The sequence below is a fragment of the Ceratotherium simum genome, chromosome 23, assembly GCF_057802395.1.
Source record: "Ceratotherium simum simum isolate JZ-2026a chromosome 23, ASM5780239v1, whole genome shotgun sequence".
NCBI lineage: Eukaryota > Metazoa > Chordata > Mammalia > Perissodactyla > Rhinocerotidae > Ceratotherium > Ceratotherium simum.
In genome coordinates, this window is record NC_141922.1 from 23,112,324 (window position 1) to 23,134,786 (window position 22,463).

A 22,463-nucleotide genomic window follows, 5' to 3' on the forward strand; every position below is an offset into this window, starting at 1 on the left:
TTCAGTTTGAATAGCACTTTGCCTATGTTCAACTTGTTTTGCAAATAATGCTATTTATCAAGGCTGGTGAAACAAATTTCCCACCCTCATTCGTGTTCAGAGAGAAGATGAAACTTTTAACAAGCTACCAGGTCATTAGAAATAAAGACAGAGAAGAAAGGTTAGAAAATGTACAAAAGGAAGACAAAAAAAAATAAAAGTATTTTCCATTCTCTAAGTTGGGCTCAGCCTAAATACAGGAGTGAAAATCATCCTAGGAAGACCTGGCGTAATCAAGAGCTGGACATGAACTAAATAGGGATTGTTGTCATGTGGGTCTTGCATCTCTTCGTTATCTCCCTGTTGCTTTCACAGCCCCCATACACCTAAATGCAAACCAGTGGACACTGAGCACTTTTCATCCACTTAATAACTATTTTTTGAGTGGCTCCTATAGGCCAGGCCCTGTGGTAGATACTAGTTCAGCAGAAAGCAGGACGTGGTCCTGTCTCCTGGAGTCCAGTGGAAGGAAAAGAAGAAAATAGACAACTTAATACAGAGTGAGCAATAGACAGGTCAGCCCGGTGCTGTGTGAGCAACAAGAAGGTCGCTGGCCAGGACTCAGGGATCAGAGAGGGCTTCCTCCAGGAGCGGAAGTAAAGCAGAGGAAGGAAGAAGGGTGTTGAGGGAAGCCACAGCCTGCTCCCTGGGACTCGGCCTGTCCCTGAGGAGAAGCTGCCATCGAGGATAGATGCTCTTTCCTGCTGGCCCCTGTGCTGGTCTTCTCAGCTTCGGTCCACACTTCCTGGCCCTGCTCCGCTTGGCCAGTCTTCTTGGTGCCGAGCCTGGTGCAAGGTTAATGGTAGGATAATGACCTTGGGCTTCCCAGTTGCCCTTGGGCCTGTCACGAACATTTAGCTCCCGCAGCCAAGACCTTGGTGTACCTCTTCTGGACCCATTTATCCATCTGAGGTCATCATTGCTGCTGGCTCTTTTATTGTCACCCCCTTTTCTTTCCCCCTGTACCCAGGTGGCCCTTTATTTAGCATTGTCAGACATGCTTTAGTCTAACCTGGGAATTTAGACCCACATGTCCTAGAATTGCATTTATCTCAGAGCACTTTGAAATTTGGTATTGCTGAGCACGAAAGCTGGTGCTCCAAACCTCACCTCCTTCAGACAGCTTCCTGAGATTAATGTCACCTGCCACAATGTATTAAAAATCTTCCGTTTTCACCTTTGCTGGCCCGTGTTACTCCTTCCTTCTAGGCAGCTCCGAGAGACAGCGGAGCATATTGTGGATCCTGCCCTCGGTGTACAAGCCCCACAAACCCTTGGGTCCCCTACTTCATCACCTATAAAATGGGCCCATTTCAGGTGTGGTTGCAGTGATGAAGTGCAACAATGTGCGCAGATTGTCCCCCAGCCACAGGGAACATGTAATCAGCGGGGGGCTTGTCAGTATTATAATTATCATTAGTGGCTGTCCTATTTTTATCACCCTCTTTTACATATTAGCTGTGGAGCTGCTATTTAATGAGCGAGAACCGGTATGGTCTTTTACCCCTTTGGAAGTGTGAGGTGCACGTGGTACATGTTGTATTCATTAATATGCAGGTGGTGATTGCCACCTGGTCCAGGTTTAAAGTTCTGAGCTATCAGTAGATGTGTAGGGTAGCGGTGGAGTGGGGGAGTTTAGACACCATATGGGATTATGATCCAGTGTGTTCAGACGGGATGTTTGATTCCAAGTATCTTTCTGACTCTCTCTCCTTCCCTGTGAAAAGGCGGGAGAACGGTATCCACCTCCCGGTGTGACTGAGACTTCAATGAAATAATGTGTGTGCGAGAGTCAGGGCCTCCCTTGGGGCCTCATGCCCCAGCCAGAGCCCACGAAATGTTACCTCCCTCCCTTCCCTACACTGAAATGGATTTTAAATGGGCATATAAGGAGATGGTCTTGTGTGGAAAGCCAAGAAGTGTGAAAGGGTGAATGTAAATACCTATTCCTGATTGTAGCCGAGCATTGCTTTCTGCAACAGACAGCGTGGGCTCGGCAGTGTCATTCTGAGGAGCATCACAAAGAAATAAATTCCTAATCCTTGGCGTGACTGGGTGCCCCAGAGGTTCTAGCAGCAAGCAGTGCTCAAGGCAAAGAATCGCCTGCTTGAGGAATCGCACCACCTCCAAAGAGCAAGTGCTTTCCTGCTAGGGGGCACTGAGTGTCCCCAAGGCCACAGCCAATCTGGTCAGCCATGCCCAGAGCCCAGCGCTGCATGCTGGTGTAGCTCATCTGCATTTACGTGACACTGGAACGTATCATAGCTCATTTGTGTGCACAAAGACTGAGCAGGTGGCGTGAAGAAACTGAGGCTTCGTGAGTCCTGTAAATTCTCAGAGACCATAGGGGCCCATACTTTTCCATACATATGCTTATAAGACCACAAATAGACATAGTCCAGTGGCCAGCTGGAACCATTTTCCAACTAAAAGATTGGCTCCCACTCATGTTTCACAGTTCAAAGCTCTGCCTTGAGCCAATTTCGTATTACATTATGCACTTTTGGGTTTTCTCAAAAATAACTGAAATTTTAAATGTTAAATCTGTAAAGGCCAAGAAAGGGTCTAAGGCAACACGGTTAGTAAATAATGGAGCACCATCTTGGACTGAACTCCCGGTGTGACATGGGGCAGAGTTTTGAGTAGGAGGGAGCATCCTTATAAATGGTACCATTTGTCACCAGTGCTTGAAACTAGATGAACTGCTTAGGACTTCCCTCAATAAGAAATATTATTCGCAGACGTGGCATTTGTGTGGGCTGACCGAGGACGCAGCATGATGTAGTGGAAAGCAAAGGCTGTTTGGAATCAGAAAGCCTGGAGTTCGAGCCCAGATGACTCCATAGCCATGACCTACATTGGCAAGGTTATTGGACTCTCTGAACTTCGTGCTCGCCTGTGAAGTTGGGTTATATCAAGTCCTGAGGATTCCATGGGGAACACGTCATTCTTCTGCTTGAGCCCTTCAGTGACTCATGACCGCCCACACAGGATGCTGTCTGAGCTCCAGGAGATGTCACACAACATCTTCCCAGTGGGACCCCAACCTCCTCCCTGCCTCCCCCTCCCCAAACTGTGGGTGATTTCTCTCACCATGGTGCCTTTGTTCCTGCTGTGCTGTCTCTACTTCCAGAAATGCGCATTGCTTCCTCTTAACCCTTTACTAGGCTGATTCTTGCTTCTCCTTTAATGCTTAGCTCAGAGTCCTTCTCTCTCCAGGAGAAATCCCTGCTTCTCACTCTCCCCACCAAAGCCAAGTAGTGGCCGTTGTTTCTCTTCTCTGCATAACTCCCACCTCATGCCTCCATCCTACCATTTCCATCACTTAATAATAAGAATAATTTGACAACACATCTACCTTTTCACTGGACTGTCATTTCCTTGAATAGTACCTTACACATGTTAGTCATTCAACTAATGTTTGTTGAATGGATGACAAAAAGCACAGAGGAGATGCTCAAGGATGTTAATTTTATTTCTCTTATCCCGGTGCACTTTATGGAACTATAACAGTCATATGTTGTTTTTGTTTTCTTTCTTTTTTTCTTCAGGGTTGTGATTCAAACCTGGGTGTAAGCAAAGATTAAGTACTTAGAAGGATGGGGACTGGAGGGAACAGCTGTAGATGTTAAGTTACTTTATAAGTAAATTCTTAAGACAAACTGTAACAACATCATGGGAAGACTAGAATTGTTTGGCTACAGAGATGAGAGGCTGGATCACTTGCTTCTTCCCTATCCTTTTTGATTAGCAAAACACAGCTCACGTGGCAAATGTGTGTGCTGCCGAGGAATTGTGGGAACCACAGGAGGACCTGTGGGCACACTGCACCAGCAGCATCCTTGTCTGGGTAGCTTTTGATAATAAGGCAAAAGCCTTTCAATTAGAAGCTGCTGTTCCGTTGTGATTCACAGCTTCTGTGTTCATTTTGTTCTAACGAGTCTGCTTCGCATTTCTCCCTGGCTCTGTCTTTGGGAATCTGTTCTCTTTTTTTATTGTTACTTTTTAAAAATGTTTTTATTCTTCTCATCCTGATATAATTTACAACAGTAATTTGCAATTGCATTGTGCATTGCAGTTTATGCTGCATGTACATGATCTCATTTGATCTTCACAACTTTGAGGCACAAAGTTAAACAATTTGCACAGGATCACACAGAAAGTGGTAGATCCAGAACCCAAATTCCTCAACCTAGGTTTTCTAACTTCAAGTTGGCTGTCTTTTCCATTTTATTCTGTTGCTTCCCTTTCACCATAATGATAATAGCCACTACTTATGGATTGCTTGTAATGTACCCATGCTTTAGTTAAATTGTATCACTTAATCCTCACAGTGGAAGTATTTCCCCATTTGCCAACCAGGAAACTAAGATTTAGACAAATTAAATAACTTTCCCAGATCACTCAGGTTGTAAATAGCAAAGCTGAAATTCAAACCCAGGTTTGGCTGTGTCTAAAGCTGCTTAACCACTAAGGTCTTAATTACTAAGCTCTTAATTACCATGCCAATGGTTCTCAAAATTTAGGGTGCATCGTAATTACCAGGAGGGCTCGTTAAAACGCAGGATTCTGGGCCTTTTCCCCAGAGTTTCTGATTCAGCAGGCCTGGGTGAGGCTGAGAATTCCCATTTCTACCAAGTTCCCAGATGATGCAGATGATGCTACTGGTTGGAAGAACACACTTTGAGGACCCCTGCACTATGCCACACTGCCCCCCTCTTCCTTGGTTGCACTGAATCACTGCCAGCAGAAATGTGTTTCATATGGAGGGGAAGGACTTCAATTATGCGTTGTTACATGACCCATTTTAAATGGGGTGTAGCCCATACATTATTCAATACACCTTTAAGGAGAAGATTATTAAGCCTGTAGAGTGGTACTGATTTCTAGGTTAAATTCAGGGTCATGTCATTTTTATTGCATTTCTCTTTGTAGTCGTTTATGAAAACTGTTCTACCTTCTGTGTCATCACCTATACAATGGGGAACTTAATACCCATCTGAAAAGGGTAACAAAACCACTTATTAATTAAAGGTCAGAGTTCTCTGAGGTTGGTTGCCTCCCTCATCTGCTTACCTTCTTGCTTAGGATATCATGTGTTAATTATCTATTTTTAAGAAGTTTATGATTTTGATGTAATTTACATTTCTAAACTTAAGTAATATAGGGGAGAATTAGTCCCTTTAAAAAGATTGTCCCCCTTACTTGACCTGTCGTTTCCCTATCTTTCTCCCCCATCCCTAACCACTAATCTGTTCCCCATCCCAATAGTTATGTTGTTTCATGAATGCTATATAAAGGGAATAATGCAGTATATATTCTTTTGAGATTGGCTTTTTCACTTAGCATAATTTCCCTGAAGATGTTGTGTGTATCAATAGTTAATTTCATTTTATTGCTGAAAAGTATTCGAGGCTGTAGATGTACCACCATTTGTTGAATCATTCACCCATTGAAGGATGTTTGGACAGTTTCCAGTTTGGGGCTATTAAGGAAAAAACTGCTATGAACATTCATGGACAAGTTTCTGCGTGAAAATAAGTTTTCGTTTCTCTGGGATAAATGCCCAAGAGTGCATTGCTGGGTCATGTGCTAAACCCATTTGTAGTTTTAGAAGAAACTGCCAAACTATTTTCCAATGTGGCTGCACCATTTTACCTTCCCACCAGCAATATATGAGGATTCCCATTTATCTGCAGCTTCATCGGTGCCTGTTATCATCTGTCCTTTTGGTTAGAGCCATGCTAGTAGGTGTAAAGTGATATCTCCTGGTTTTGATATGCATTTCCCTAATGACTATTGATGTTGAGGATCTTTTCCTGTGCTTATTGGCACTTTATATATTTTCTTTGGAACAATATCTATTCAAATCCGTTGCCTGTTTTTAAATTGGATTGTTTGTCTTTTGATTGTTGAGTCATAAGGGTTCTTTACATATTCTTATCAGATTTAAAAGTCCCTTATCAGATTTATGATTTGCAAATGTTCTCTCCTTTCTATGGGTTATCTTTTCACTTTCTTGATGGGAGCTCAGGGGAGAGGGGGCCCAGTCTTCTTGACTGTACTCACCTGGGATTGAGCTTCTATAAGGCAGAGCTGTAGGTGTCATGGCTCAAATGCACTCAATATTCTTGCTGAGATTTGGTAGATTTTCTTGAACAAATGTTTTCCCATTTGTCATTATGCCCTTAGGACAATTTCCAGAAACTTTAAATGGATGTTTTTATAATTTTGACCAGTTAACTTGTTGGTTTGCTGGGGAGAGTGTCCACAGAGTTCCTTGTGGTGCCATTCTGGAAGGCCAGCCTTCCATAGTGTACTTTGTAATGCAGATACCCCCAGGAGATTTTACACCTTAAGTTCTCATCAGCCTTTTCTAGTTATCAGATGATTCCTGGGTAGGTCTGGCAACTAGGGAAAGATCTTTCCTGTACAACATCTGCAGGACTAGAACAGTGCCTGGAACATAGAATTTCTTGAAAGAATGACTGAATAAGTGAGTGAGTTTAAGCATTTGGAAGGAAGTAGATGTGAGGTGTGTGAGAACATCAAAATGGAGAGGTGGGTCCGTAGAAGGGCTCAGTGGCAGGGTACCAAACACATATAAGGCTCAACTAGAAAGATTGTCTGTCCCCCTTGCAGGGCATCATTATTCCTTCAGTTATAACACGCTAGTAATTCCTAGGCTCACTGTCACTAGAGCCCAAAAGAGAGGCTGGTTCATGGGCTGAGCAGGGTTAGAAACCTGAAAATCATTGTTTTAAGTTATGCGTGTATATGTTCTATATGTGTCTGTATGAATACACATATTAAACATACATTGTGTACAGATGAGCAGATGGTTATGTATACATATATACACACATACATACAGTGGTTATGGAAACCTTTGGAGCAGTGGAATATTCTCAAAGGACATTCTTCTTTCTTACCTACAAAATAACATAAGGAGGAGCCGGCCTGGTGGTGTAGTGGTTAAGTTCGCACGCCCCGCTTTGGTGGCCAAGGGTTCGCAGGTTCAGATCCTGGGCACGGACCTGCACACCGCTCATCAAGCCATGCTGTGATGGCGTCCCATATATAAAATAGAGGAAGATGGGCACAGATGTTATCTCAGGGCCAATCTTCCTCAGCAAAAAGAAAAAGATTGGCAATGGATGTCAGCTCATGGCCAATCTCCCTCACACACACACAAAAATAATAATAATATAAAGAATAATGGAATGTTCAAACAATCGTTACTCATCTAGCCCAACTGGCTCATTTTGTGGATAAGGAAACTGAGGCCCAGAAAGCTCATGAGTTTTGTTCATAATCTCACAGCTACTCAGGGGTTCCTGATTCTTGTGAGAATGCATGTCCCAAATCTCCTGTTACCTCGTCTGTGAATGAACACAAGCGTCAATCGTGTAAGCTTTATTCACTACCTCAGCAAATACTTAAAAATCAACACTTAAAAATCACAACAAAAAAAAACACTTAAAAATCAACACCCTAGAATAACCGTCATTTGAATTTTTCCTATCAGTTTTCTGCCTTTCCTCTCCTTCCACTCCTTCCCTAAAGTAAATTCTGCAACTGCCAACTTTGAAACTTGTTACAATCCGGTACATTAATAGGGTTTTACATTTTTAGCAGCCTAATGATGAGGATGTAGGACTTTCTGTGCTAGTCCCTCAGGGGTTTCTATTCTGGGCATTTATTAAACTTTGCTGTAGTCTGAAGTATATTTGACCTTTTTATATTTAAAAAATTTCAGTTTAAACTTTATACATATATTTGTGTATGTGTGTGTACATATTTCCCTCTTCTCCATTAATTAGGTAGAGATTCAAACATTATCAACCGTTGAACTTGAAAACACTTGTCAATTATTTCCCTGTGTTTGGTGAGGAAAAGAGAAGCCATTACCATCATAATTTAATATTTTTTTATTTCGCTAAATTTGAGCCCTCTTAAAAATCTTTTTTACTTTGAAGTCTCTTTTGTAGTTTAATTAATGCAGCAAGGGTTTTTATTTTACTCTCAATGGAGATAATCTTAATCCATTCACGGTGACCTTTTCTTGTGCAAATTAGTTGTACACGCTTGTTTAAGCAAATGGTCCTTTGCATGATGTCTCTTCTTAATGACGGGTTTATAATTGAAAATTGGCTTACTCCCATATGCCTAGTTGGTATGAGAATATAAAAATAGATGTGGACTTTAAAAATATAAATGTATATAGCAGTATCCCAAAAAGAGGAGAGAAGAATCCAATGCCTTCAGGCTGTGATTAAATTAGACTATTAGAGTCAGAAAATGCTGGTGACACATGCTACCGTCAAAGTCACACCTGTCTGCCATGCATCGGAAGCTCTTGGAAAATGAGAGCGATTTCATCTTAGCTCTGAGAATCTGGGCCTACACAGGACACGAGCCATTTCTTCTTTCCCAAGTTTTCTTAAACTCATAATGAACTTGAAACTGCGTGTTTAGGAATGTGTTTGTGGAAACACTTTTAAAGTGACAGCCTAAACAAAATGAAATACTTGTTATCCTTCCTGCCTTTCACCAGCATAAAGAGACTGGTGACACTCATGTTCTATTTTGCACTTTTTTTAAGTGCAAAAACAATGTAATACCATTAAGTGGTATTTGAGTAAAAGAAACAATCATCTCTTCTGCAGCCCAGTTTCCCACATCCCTTATTATTATTTTTTCTCTTGTTAGTCCTCTTTCCCCATTTGTTAGGCTAGCTCCTTCTGTGTCTCCTCCTCTTTCCCCTGTAAGTCATGTCAACCATTCTTATACAGGAATATTTGTCTAGGGTAATTGAATGTTCTTGGTTAAGTGTAGAAACTCCAGGATGAAGGAGAAAATAAATGCTGTTTTGTGCTTGTAATGGAGGTTTCCTGAGTAGGTTTTAATAGCATGGTTTTGTGGAGTGGGAAACAAGAACAGTCTTAGTTTTGCTGAATGACGTGACATTTAAAAAGAATAACTAGCAGTGATTTTTTTTAAGCTTTTGAGATAAACACATTTCATCAAGACATAAAAATTTGATTTTGGAAGCAAAGACTGGGCCAGCCAAATTGGTACTGGGACCATCAGACTTGTCTTTTCTGTACTGTTTGCAAAAGACCCCAATTGCTTTGTCCAACGTGAAGGTTCACATTTGTTCTCCTTCATGCAACAGCCACCCACCCCAAAATGGAAAAGTGAGAAACCCCTGCCTGGTGTATTTCCTGAATTGCTCTGGGTAATTTCATGCAAGTGGACACCTACAGCTGTTCAGTCATCCCCCATTCCTAATGGGTCTTCGTTTGCTGATGGCTCCTCCTCTCCTTCTAGGTATGATTATCGGGAAATGCTGCACAATGCCACTTTCTGTCTGGTTCCTCGTGGTCGCAGGCTTGGGTCCTTCAGGTTCCTGGAGGCTCTGCAGGTAAGAGACCCTGAAACCTCCCCAGAATAGGGCTGAGGACTGAAGTCAGACTGGGTGAGTTTAACCTTAGCGCTTCCCCTGGGATCTAAACAGAATGCATGGTTTGCCTTGAACACCTGAAATCTGTTTTCCCAAGAAAATCTGCAACATTTTTTGTGTGTGTGTGTGTGAGGAAGATCAGCCCTGAGCTAACATCCATGCCAATCCTCCTCTTTTTGCTGAGGAAGACTGGCCCTGAGCTAACATCTATTGCCAATCTTCCTCCTTTTTTTTTTTTTTCTTTCCCTTTTTTCTCCCCAAAGCCCCAGTAGATAGTTCTATGTCATAGTTACACATGACATACAACTTCTAGTTGCTGTATGTGGGATGCCGCCTCAGCATGGCCCGACAGGCAGTGAGTCCATGCATGCCCGGGATCCGAACCCGGGCCACCAGTAGTGGAGCATGCGCACTTAACCGCTAAGCCACAGGGCCGGCCCCCTCTGCAACATTTTTTATAAGTGTAGGGTTGAGATTTACTCCCTGCCTTCGGGCATAAGATTAAATGGTTTCACCACCAGGGAGGATGGGTTCTTTAGGGACATGTTTGCAAACCGAGGTCAGATCTGATTGCCAGCCAGGCAGCCTAGCTGGGCTCCTCACAGAGACTCTGTTCTTCTCCTGGAAGCCAGTCTCAAGAGCAATGAAAATGGCTTATTGGTGGTACTTCCCAAAAGCAAAATTGTCTGTCCTGTCCCCCCTCTCAGTCTTCACCCAGTTCCTCTAAATTCTGAGTGTGATGCCCAGCAGGGCAGTGCTACTCACTTGGCCCAGATGTTCTGAGGCTCTGCAGTTCAGAGGTCTCTGGCTGCAGCTCCGGGGCCTGCGCGGGAGGCTCTCTACTCTTTAACCTCAGTCTGCAGAAATGCCTCCACCTGTTGAGACAGATGTTCACATTTCCCACCTGGAAGTTGCAACCAGCCTTCCTTGATCCTGAGAAAGCAGGCTCTCAACCTCTTTCCTCCTCCACTTCTTGTCCCCTTGCTGCTCTGTTCTTTCCTCCTCTGTTCTCTGCACCTTGCCCGAATCTGTGCTTTTGTCGCAGTGCTTCCTAACGTCCATCATTCTGTCATGTCCTCTGACAGAAGAGCTTCCTTCTCTTAAAAGTCTTTTCCAGTGTGCTTTGTGTGTTCTGCAAAGCATACTGTCACTAATGTTTTTGTGGCCTCTTGGGATGTTGCATGGAGCAAATTGTTCTCTGGTTTGGATTATGAGTTATTTGGAAAGAATTTTGTCATTAGCCTGGTGTTTCTTGGCAGTTAGATCACTGTGCAGGTAGTAAATTGGTATGACAGTGGTTGGGATCCCTCCACATTGAAGGGAACAAAGTTCTGGTTCAGATATTTGCACAGCAAGAGAAAGGTGAACATCCATAATGGTTAAGTCCACAAAATGCTTTATCAGGAATGCCGAGCCCCATTCCGCTCTCATTGTTGCTCATGACATTGGGGTAAACCAGTTGCAAGTGGGCTTGAGACAGTTATATCGAAAAAACCGTTTATTTTCAAGGTTGGTTTTATACTAGGATTTTGTTGGTGAATGATTTTCTTACATCAGTAAGACTTGTCCAATGAGGCCAATCATCTCCATGGGAGTAAGGGTCAGCGAAACCACATACTAGAATAGAAATGGGGTTTTAGCATTCTAGAGCAAGACTTGCAAATATTAAATCGTGGCTGGATACAATCTTCACGTGGACTTGCTAACTCCTAGAAGCTTACTTTCTTTCTGGCCTAAGCAGTCCAGGATCCATGCAGAATAAGAAATGCCAGTAATTGAATTGGTATTGATAACACCCTGATTGGAACAGTTCCTGATGCCACTTTTCTCACGCTCATTAAGTCCCCTTTCTTTGCACAGGCTGCCTGTGTCCCTGTGATGCTCAGCAATGGATGGGAGTTGCCATTCTCTGAAGTGATTAATTGGAACCAAGCTGCCGTCATAGGCGATGAGAGATTGTTATTACAGGTAAGGAAGGGGCTGTGGCCTTCAACAGATCAGTGGATTATTGCTGCCCCCATCCAAACTTTCAAAGAAGATGAATCCAAAAGGTCAGCTCTATAAAAGAAATTTTATCAGGAGAAAATTGCCTGTGTCGTGGCGAATATGAAGTCATTTAATATGACATTGTTCACTTTCCAACACAAAGTCTGCCCAGGTCCAGGGAATATATTTGGAAAAGGAGAAGTTGCAGGTAAGAAACATGAGCTTTGATGGTGAGAAGAGGTGTGTATCCACCCGCTTCAATATCCAGAATTTTTGGAAATGATACCAGAGAGTTTTTGTACCATCCTGCCACTTCATAGTCCTTTCCCTGCCTTCTGTCTTTGCCTTCAGATTAATTTTCAGAGAAAGCTCTCTAGGTTTGATTCTTATAATTAGTATTATCATTGCTCAAATGGGGTCTAGTCTGGGTGCTGAGCCACTTTTATCTTTAAGATGTATATGTAAAAGAGCAGCCTCTAATAAAAATGGTTTTTGTAATGTATTTTTGGCCATTTGGATTTCTTTTTTTTTTAATGTTTTATTTTATTGCGGTAAGAACACTTAACCTGAGATCTAGTCTCTTAAATTTTGAAGGGTACAATACATTACTGTTGACTATAGGTACAGTGTTGCACAGCAGATCTCTAGGGCTTATTCATCTTGCTTAACTGAAGCTTTATGCCCATTGAGTAAGTCCTCATTTTCCCATTCTCCCAGCCCCTGGCAACCACAATTCTACTCTTTAGTTCTATGAATTTGGCAATTTTAGATACCTCGTATAAGTGGAATCAGACAAGCAGTACTTGTCTTTTTGTGACTGGTTATTTCACATAGCATAATCTCCTCAAGGTTCATCCATGTTGTCCTGTATTGCAGAATTAAGACTTAATGTCCATATTACCCAAAGTTGTCTACAGATTCAATGCAATCCCTATCAAAATCCCACTGGCATTTTTTATAGAAACAGAAATTCTAAACAATCCTAAAATTTATATGGAGCTACAAAAGACACTGAATAATCAATCTTGAGACAGAACAAAGCTGGAGGCATCATACTTCCTGATTTCAAAATATATTACAAAGCTACAGACATCAAAACAGTACGGTACTGGCATCAAGACAGACATATAGACCAATGGAATGGAATAGAGAGCCCAGAAATAAATCCATGTATATACAGTCAACTAATCTTTGACAAGGGTGCCTAATAAAAGTTTGAACTTCTCAAGGCTGCCTGGGTAGGGGGATACTTAACGGAGAAATCCGGGGGCGGCAATAGCCAGTCACTAAGGATTTCTAAAGCCACTTGATGCAATAATGTTTTAGGTTCAACATAAACTGTCATACTCCTTTCTCTAAAATTATAGAATATTTTAATATTATTTATTTATTTTTTATTGAGGTAACATTGGTTTATAACATTATATACATCATGTGTACATCATTATATTTTTTATATCATTATATTTCGGTTTCTGTATAGGCTACATCGTGTTCCCGCAGAGGTCTAGTTGCCATCTATCACCATACACATGTGCCCCTTTACCCCTTTCATCCTCTCCCTATCCTCTTTCCACTGTGGTAACACAAATCTGTTCTCAGTATTAAAATTATAGAATATTTTAATGCTTTTCTTTCATGGCATTGTGTACTTTATCTTGAACTGCCACAGATATTTGTAGAATACTTTTAATGTCCTTGGTTTTTTTGATATCCAGAAAATTGAGTTTCTAACTCTGTTGTTGATTCTACTTCTGTGCTGCTGGCCAGTCTGCTAGCCAACTGGGGAAGTAACACTGCTCTCTCTAAAGTAACAGGTGGAATATCTGTGACTGAGAGCGGTATGGATTAGGCAGGCCAAGCTGAACACAGCTCCCAAAACATTCCTTCTGTCTGGTACTCAGGTCTGTGATCTCCATAACCCCTGGGACCTCAGAAACAAAAAAGAAATCCGTGATCTAGCACAGACCTCTCCATGCAGAGGTGGTGTGTGCCTAAAACATTTACTCATGAACGGCCACACAAAGTGATATGTATGGTTCTTTTCCATGTTGCCTTTTTCCTTCCTTTTATGATTTTTTAAAAATAATGCATGTTCATTAAAGGAAATTTGGGAATAAAAAACATAATTTCTCCATCTACATACCCGTGTTCCTGTGAATTTAATGTGAATAACTTGGGAGTTTGTCTTTGAAATGGAGAGCATTCCAGGATGCTTGATTGTGGTAGTCCATTTTCTATCCTTTCACCAAAGCTGATGGTATTTCACCTTCTGAAGCAACTTTTTGGCTCGACTCTAAAGATTTTGTTTTTCATTCCACACCCACCCAAACCTGCTGATATTTTCCCCTCTCATATGCTGTCTGTCTTTGCACAGCTGCCTCCATATTGAACAGCGACTGCACTGTCGTTGACAATGGTTTTAAAGAGCTGGCACTGAGCCCAAATGTCTGCCCTGGGAGATGTTTTTGTTATGTTACAGTTTTTCATTTCCTGTTTTAGAATGGCTCAGATGTTTTTATTTGCATATATTCTTGTCACCATGTCACCAAGAGAGCTTAGTGTTGCTTTCCTATATCTATCTTGGTAGATTCCATTAGTTTTGTTACCATACATGACCTGTTAGTAAGACTTCATTGAGTTCTGCAACTTTGAACAATCCGGCCCAATTGGAATTAATGTATCACTTTCCCACACCTGTCTCTCAGGACAAGCAGATTAATAACCAATAGCCAAATGCCCTTAAAACTTTTCAGTCAATTGGAATTATCTTCCAGAGCACTCTGCAGAGCACTGTCAGACACTTACATCGTATGCACAAACAGGTAGAATATATTTCACTTGATGTAGTAACATCAAGATGTGGCTTATATAAAAGAGAGGAATGTATTGGTAGGTTAATCTATGATATTATCTTTTTCCTTTCATAAGCATAGCCTGCTCAATTTTCTGGAGACCACATAGTGATGATAGCTTTCAGCATTTTTCTAATGAAATGGTTTCTTGTGACCATGATAAAACAGTGAAGTCAACCTATACGACTCGTAGAAAATGCCATTGACATTTAGAAGAGGGCATGATTATGAAAATTGAGTAGGATAATTTTTTTTTTGTCTTTCTTTGGCAATCTAGGTAATTTTCTCAGTGAGTAAATAAAGGTAAATTTTCTTTGACTTCTCAGGGGTCCATGATATGAATGGTTTCTCTACCTTCTCCAAGGATATTTTACTTCTATTTGACCTTGAGCTCTGATTTCAGGCTGTTTGCCTGCCAGTATTTCTCCTTCACCTGTTGCCTCCATGCTTCTTCAGTGTCAGGCATCCAGATACACGCTTGGGGGCCCAGATTCAGTATCTGCTTTAGGACATTGCCAAAGCAAGTGAGCTTGTCCTTCTCTTCTTACTGTGAAGCAGTTTCATTGTTCCTCCTAAGAGTAGTCTTGAATCAAAAAATGTGCTAACACCTTCTTCCCCTCCCGTAGAAATTCAGATGCAGCCTTAGTCACAATGCCATGGGTAACTTTCCTATTAAAGCAGCTAAAAGAGCATTCCTGCTTCAGCCCGGGCCCCCATGTCTGTCTGATTAGTTACGCATAGGGAGGCAAGCATGCAGAAAGAGGTGAGCACAAAAGGGCAGTTGCTAATCACAAAGAATTTCTCCTGAGAGTGTAGACTCCATAGATGAAATAGACCTTGAACTATAGGTGAAGATAGGGAGCAAGCCCAGGAAACTCACCAGAAACCAGGAAGTATATTTCAGAGCTCCAGACCCAAGCAGGTTCACATGCAGACATTAAGCAATTGGTCCAACTTTGAATATCATCACTCTTATATCAATAATAATAATAGTAGTAGTAGTAATAATTGCTATATTAATTAAGCTTCGCATGTTCTAAGCCCTGTGCTAAGCATATATATGATCTTCATTACAACCTTATGATGTTAGTACTGTATCCCCACTTTGTAAATGAGGAAATAGAATCTTTGAGAGATCAAATAGCTTATCCAAGGAAGCATAGCTAGTAAATGGTAGAGCCAAGAATCCCACCTTGGTCTAACTCCTGAGTCCCTGTGCTTAACCATTAGGCTGTATTGCTAGTAAAAATAATGATATCCCTGTGGTGCCTTCAGATGGCCATGTTCAATTCAGCCCTTATTTCTTGAATAACCGCTATATAAAAGCCACTCTCCTAGCCTTAAAATGTGTAGCAGGATGGACAAGACATGGATCTCTCCTTTAATATTGTGTAGCCTGGTAGAGAACAGTGATGGCTAAACATGTGTGATGTTTGACAGATTAAATTAGATTGGGGTACGGGCTGGAGCCAGAAAGAGAGATCTGGGGAGCAGGAAAACCCTCAGGGTGAAGTAGGAGGGATGTGTACATAGAAATGACTAACCCTAGCTTCAGTTTAAATGGAGAGGCTCAGAGATGCCCCCAAAAAGCTCTTTTATAGATAATTTGTAGTCTCTGGCATGGCATGTCTTAAAAGTGCTTGGGGCATGTTGTCTGAAAGACAACAAGACCCCAAGGCCCGTAGCTCTCTCTCTGTAAAATTTGGTTTTCCATATGCAGGATTGAGGATCTGCGGGACTCTGAGAGGAGAAAACAGCAATTGCTACTATAAGAATAATATAAGCAACTGATAAGCTGCTTCCAAATCATAGAGGTGAACTCTAACTTGCATGCATTAAAAGTCATTAAAGCTGATTCCCAGTAAATGCTCTTTGTACCTGACACCTCTTAAGGGCATTTCAACATAGGGTTGGTGATTTTTAGTAGATCTGTGTGCTTGAAGCTGAATGCTATGAAGAATAAAAGCCTAACCCAAGTGGGTTATTTTGATCAAACGGCATCGCATTGTTTTCCAGTTATAGTTATGACATGTTCCCCTTGTGTTACAGATTCCTTCTACAATCAGGTCTATTCATCAGGATAAAATCCTAGCACTTAGACAGCAGACACAATTCTTGTGGGAGGCTTATTTTTCTTCAGTTGAGAAGATTGTATTAACTACACTAGAGGTAAGTGAGACCACTTGGCTCTTGGTCTTGAATAATGGTCCTTTATACACTTTTCTCAGCCTGTTGTTTTGCTATTGGTGATGTGTAATTGGTCTAATGGGGCAAAACTGAATTTTCCGTACTTGGATACGTCAGTTAACCCCCTTTTACCTGCTTTGCCATACCTAAGCAAATACTCCCATTCCTGACAAACTCCACAGAGGAAAATTGACATGGGGAGAGATTACACTCCTTGACACAGAGATCGCCTCTGTCTTACATCATTTCAGGGATATGTGGCTAATGACTGCCCTCCTGTCATTCACACTCAGTGGCATCCTTTGAAGACATATTTCTGGAGCCCATTTAGAAAATAGATAGTGAGCAAGTAGGAGAAAATCTTCTACCACTCTAAAAATATGAATAGTGTACTGGGCACCATAGTCCAATGGTGTCGAGAGACAGCAAAATTAATTCTCAAGACATATGCAACTCAACCAGCATTAATGTTGCAAGGCTGTGTTAAGAAGAAAATCCTGATTATACCTATGTGGTGCGGAAATAGTTAAACTTTATGAAATCAAAAAATCTTCTAGGCAAATGGGTGCCCATCTTCAAGTTGCTTTTTTTCAGGCAGGAAGGAAAAAGGAAAGGGAAGCATGGAGATCATTAAAACCTTTGGAAGTAGAGCAGGTAGCAATGGCCTGAGGCTACACCAGAGTAGCTCAAAGAGCTAAGAAAAGATTTAGGAAACTGCACACTCCTGAATTACAGGCTTGCAGGAAGGAGAGCAGAGGTCCTCTGGTGAGGCAGAGCATTGAGGTGATTCTGAGTGTTCGCATAATGAGGTGGGGGCATTTGTGGCCTCACTTTTGGAGTATTTACTTTGAAATAGTGATTACTGCTCCAAAAGCTAATGTAATTTGGAGCATACACAAGAAAACTGAAGTCACCCTGTTTTGTCCACATCACTGGGTATCAGGGCCAGTGCTGGCCATGCCCCAGGCATACTGGGGCATTTACCTACCCCAAGCCTAAGCTGGTTCCTGCTCTCACCTGGGGACATGTTCTAAGTGGAGTGTCCTCTCATGAATGGTGTGCATTGTTTTCATCCTGGAACTAAGTTAAAAGGGCTATTTTGGACCCAAGGCCCATCTATAAAGGAGACAAGGTCAAAATGGCTTTCAAGGGCTTCCTTAGTGCAAGCAAACTTCTCTTACTCCAAAAGCACTCTTCTCAATTAAAATTGATTGAATTTTCACTTTTGTTCGTAGCAGCAGATTTGAATATGTAATAGATTCTACCCTTTTCTTTTCTTCCATCCTGTCCTCCATGCAAGACCCTTCCTAGTCCTCCTTAAGGAAAATTGAATGTCAATTATTTTTTATTTTTGGAATAAGAGTGCTTTTTATCAAAGAAGTGCATGTTCATTTTAGAAAATAATGGAAAATACTTAAAGCATAAAAATATAATCTACCCATACAAAATCACTATTGACATTTATATACACAACACATCTATATTAGTTTTTTTCTATGCAAATTTATAAATACGCTGTAATTTCTAATTTTAAAAGGGGTCTTTCTATACTTAGTTTATAACCTGTTTTTTCTGCTTAATAATATGTTGTTATATTTTCTAATATTATTGGATTTTTTCTATAATTTTTTTTTTTTGCTTGAGGAAGATTTGCCCTGAGCTAACATCTGTGCCAGTCTTCCTCTGTTTTGCATGTGGGTAGCTGCCACAGCAAGGCTGCTAATAAGTGGTGTAGGTCCGTGCCCAGGAACCAAACCTGGGCCACCAAAATGGAGCATGCTGAACTTCACCACCAGGCAGGGCTGGCCCCAACTGTAATTATTTTAATGAGTATATAATATGCTATTTATGATATCACTTAATTTTTTAAAATTAATCCCCAATTTGGGGACATTACAGTTGTTTCTGGTTTTTCATTTTTATACATGTCATCGAAATAGCCTGAGAACCAAATTGTTGTGCAGGTTCAGGATTACTTCTTTAGGATAAATTCCTTGAATTCATAGTCCTGGTTCAAAGAATATGCCACATGTAAAGATTTCTGATAAAAATTGCCCATTTTCCTCCAATAGAATTGAACTAATTTATACTTCCTCCAACTTATATGAGAGGATCTGTTATGATTTTTTTTCTCTTTAAACAGTATTGGATATTATGTCTTTTAAAGGATAAATCATTATTTTTCTAATTTACATATCTTAGGATATTATTTAGAATGAATATTTTTCATATATTTCTTGTTCAGGCAACTCACAACTAAAGAAATAGAAATGGCCACAGTGTTGTCGTACTTTTTCTCATTAATTTTTAAGAGCTTATTATATTAAAAATATTAACCCTTTCACTCTTGTGTTGCAAATATTTCCCCCCAGTTTGTGGTCTGCCTTTCTATTTTGTTTATGATTGGGCAATCTTTTCATCTGTGTAGAAAGGACTTTTTGACCCATAATTTTATTTACACACACCCACCCCCACACCCACACACATACACATTTACTTAAGATTTTTCTAGTACTTTCATGGTTAATTTCCTCATTTAGCTATTTAATCTAGTTTACTTATATATGATCTGTGTTGAAAAATCTAAACTTGTCTTTTTTGGATAAATGATTATATAGTTGTCCCAATATATTTCCTAAGTTTTTCTTTCCTTGCTGTTTTCACATGCTGCTTTTATGCATCTTAGAGTCTGTTTCTGGCCTTTTAATTCTGCCCTATCAGTTGTCCATTTTAATATACTCAGGCCACATGTTTTCCTTTTTTTCACCCTGTATGCCATCCATTGGTAAACTTCTATTATTTACCCATGGTAAACCTCTATTATTTAACCAGTCTGCTATTGTTGACTATTAATGACGTTTATAATTACTTTTTTATAGATATAGATGTCTTTATTCCAAATAATGACTTTCTACGTGTATCTTAGTCTACACCTCCATTTCTTTAGGATAGAGTCTTTGAGCTGGGATTACTCAGCCAAAGAGTCTAGGCATATCTAAGGCCCAAGATATGTATCAACAAATTACTCTTCAAAAAGGTTATATCAGTCTAGACTTGCACAAGTTGTCTGGGGGAGACCCTCTCTTGCTGCATTCTTATCAGCCTTAAGGATCATAATTAAAACACACACATACACAACTTCGCTAATTTGCCAGTTGAAAGATAGTATCTCATTAATTACATTTCTTTTGAGTATGGTTTATTGCATAGATCTGGTCTCTTGCTTGTTAAGTTAGCAGTGCTCAATTATCCTGTAATAGCAGTTGGATGCGTTATATTCATCAGAATAGGATCTTAAATCAAGCTGTTTTCATCTCTCTGCTTCGCAAGGCCTTGGATTTAAGCTGTGCAGTACTTTTAGTGACATAGTTGTTTTGAAAACACTATAGAACATATACTTCATTCAATTTACAGCAACTGTCAAATCTCCTTTATATGGTTTCAAGATTGGATTGTAACAATTTGACCTCTCAACCAAATTGCATGAGAGATACCATCCAGTTTCCCTTTTTAATTCAGAACTCAGATTACCCCAGAATTCAACATAAACAGGAAAGCAGAGAAAATGGCAGAAAATGACATCCACATACAGAAATAAACAAAGTCAATGTGTTTACAAGAACGATTTAAGTATCACACATCAAAAATGCTCACTTGGCTCAGAACTTAAATGATATAAGTCATTCAGTCCCTGCTGGAGCTCCAGAGGTATGAGGATAATTCAGAGTTACCCTTCAACAACATAGATTTGTGGATCCCTTGCTTTCAGGATGTTCTACACTGAGACTGTTTCTTCCTTACTTGCTGTATTCTAGGCCATGACAGGGGATTACTTGGTCTTTGGAGATTATGAGCCTTTGAGTTGTAGGTGGTGCTTAAACACAATTGAAAACAGTACGCCTCATCCTTCTCTCCAATGCCCGGGTCAAGTTGTTGGTACATTCTATTGTGCTGCATTCTGTCGTATTTGGGATTCTATTAGTATTTCTAGTCTGATTGAAATTTCCTAATTCTGCATCTTGGAATTAAAGAACTATTTAATAAGAGCTAGGCTTTTTGGAGCTCAGTTTTTTGTGAAAATTGAGAAGTAATGATGGGATAATGTTAAAATACTGCAAAGACGTTGTTCATGGATTCCATTATTTGTCAGAATATTGCACAACAGTAACATGGCACTAAGGATTGAACCATAGGAGTTCAGTCAGAATCAAGGTGAGCAAAAGAAAAGTGCATGAGATTGTAATAATACATTAAAACAGCTAATGGTAGCTTGGAAAGCACATTTTTTGTGGAGTTTTATGAAGTATTCATTCTCCATTTTTCTCTTCTGTTATTTAACCATGCACATTCAAACCACGGTATCGCTGATGCTGTTGTACAATGAAATTTTAATATCAGTGAGATAATGGAAATAGAAAATTGCTTTTTCTTGGAACGAAGTGGCATATGGTGGTACTGCATGTATTAGGCAACATTGCATTGGTCAAAAGACCAAGTCAGGGCCACACAGAATAACTGTAACCAATAGTCCATTATTTAAAAAACAGATGGCACAGACAAAGGAAAAGTAAAGAGCCATTCTTCCCTTTGAATTCACATTAATAAGAAATATTATCCCTATTGAGGGTGCCATGTGGAGCTATAATGAAAAAAATCTTGTATCGTGTGTACATGTGTTTGTGTGTATTTATGTGTTGATTTTCTTTATAGCCAAAGAAGTGTCCAACCTCTAAATGTGATATCTTCTTCCACAACAATAAAGAGTGAGCACTCAGTGCCCTGCAAGGATCCTGGGAGCTGCTTAGTGTAGTGATAGGCAGAATTGGACATTAGGAAAGGGATAAGATGACATTTCTACTTGGTGAAATGAGATCCATACTCTCTCAAACTTTTGAGAAGGCAAGTTGATATACACCTTTTAAAAAGACATTTGGTAATACATATGAAGAGGCTTAAAAGTGTTCATATTCTTTAACAAAGTGCTGAAGAATCAATCCTAAAGGTGGAAAAATTTTATTCATATATATGTTCCTTGCTTTGCAAGGAAAAAAAATGCACTATTGTTGGTCATTTAGGATAATTAAACTATGAATACTGTTAATAATCTGGAAACATCTATAATAGATAATATCTATGATATTATAGCTGTATAAAAATGGAAAAATCTATGCCTAGGAAAGGAACACAGAAATGAGTTTTTTTTTTCAAAGACAAAAACATCAAGTCTTAAAAACTGTAAAAACTTAGGCAGTTATTCCTAACAAATTCTGGGACGTTGTTATAATTAATGTGATATTTTATTATTTTATTACAAATCACTAAGGTGAGATGTAAAGGTGGCAAATTGCTTGACCCAGGTTAAATTCTACATTTGCAATTGTTCTTATACTTTTGCTGATATCTTCCTGTCAAGATCCCTTTGAAGAGGGTATAAAACGCTTATTGGTGTTTCAGAAGAATACTCTAACATCACATCCTTGAATTCGAAAAGACAACGGTGTTGTGATACCGAACCAAAGAGAGTCTATGACAATGGGAAGCATACCATCCAGAGACCTGAAGTGAATGGTGAACCATTTTGTGACATTTCTGAGTTCCATGTCATTTGTATCTTGGTTGGATTTATGATGCTATTGTCAATTTATTCTATGTCTTGATACCAAACTTATTTAAGTGACCACATACTAGAAAGTACATAAGTTTGGAAAGCAAAAAAAGAGAGGATCTAAGTGAAAAACTATAAAAGAAAATAAATAGACAGTAAATTTGAAAGGAACAAATAATAAAACACTGGTATAAATGGTGTCGAAAGTAAAATTGCTAGCAATGTAAAAGCCCTTCACAGCCATGACAATTTTCTCATAATTAATGCCTAGACAACAGCATTTTAACACATCTCTGCTGTACCACAAAGAGTAAACATTAATATT

General features: G+C 40.0%; 1 protein-coding gene across 1 annotated transcript in view; it reads left to right on the forward strand.

Annotated features, from left to right (window-relative positions):
• EXT1 (exostosin glycosyltransferase 1) overlaps positions 1-22,463 on the forward strand; it is a 276,254-nt gene that overhangs the window by 232,060 nt on the left and 21,731 nt on the right. The window contains exons 2-4 of the mRNA XM_004431120.2: positions 9,373-9,466; positions 11,366-11,473; positions 16,396-16,515. Coding sequence (XP_004431177.1) covers positions 9,373-9,466; positions 11,366-11,473; positions 16,396-16,515 — 322 coding nt within the window. The remainder of the gene's footprint in view (positions 1-9,372; positions 9,467-11,365; positions 11,474-16,395; positions 16,516-22,463) is intronic.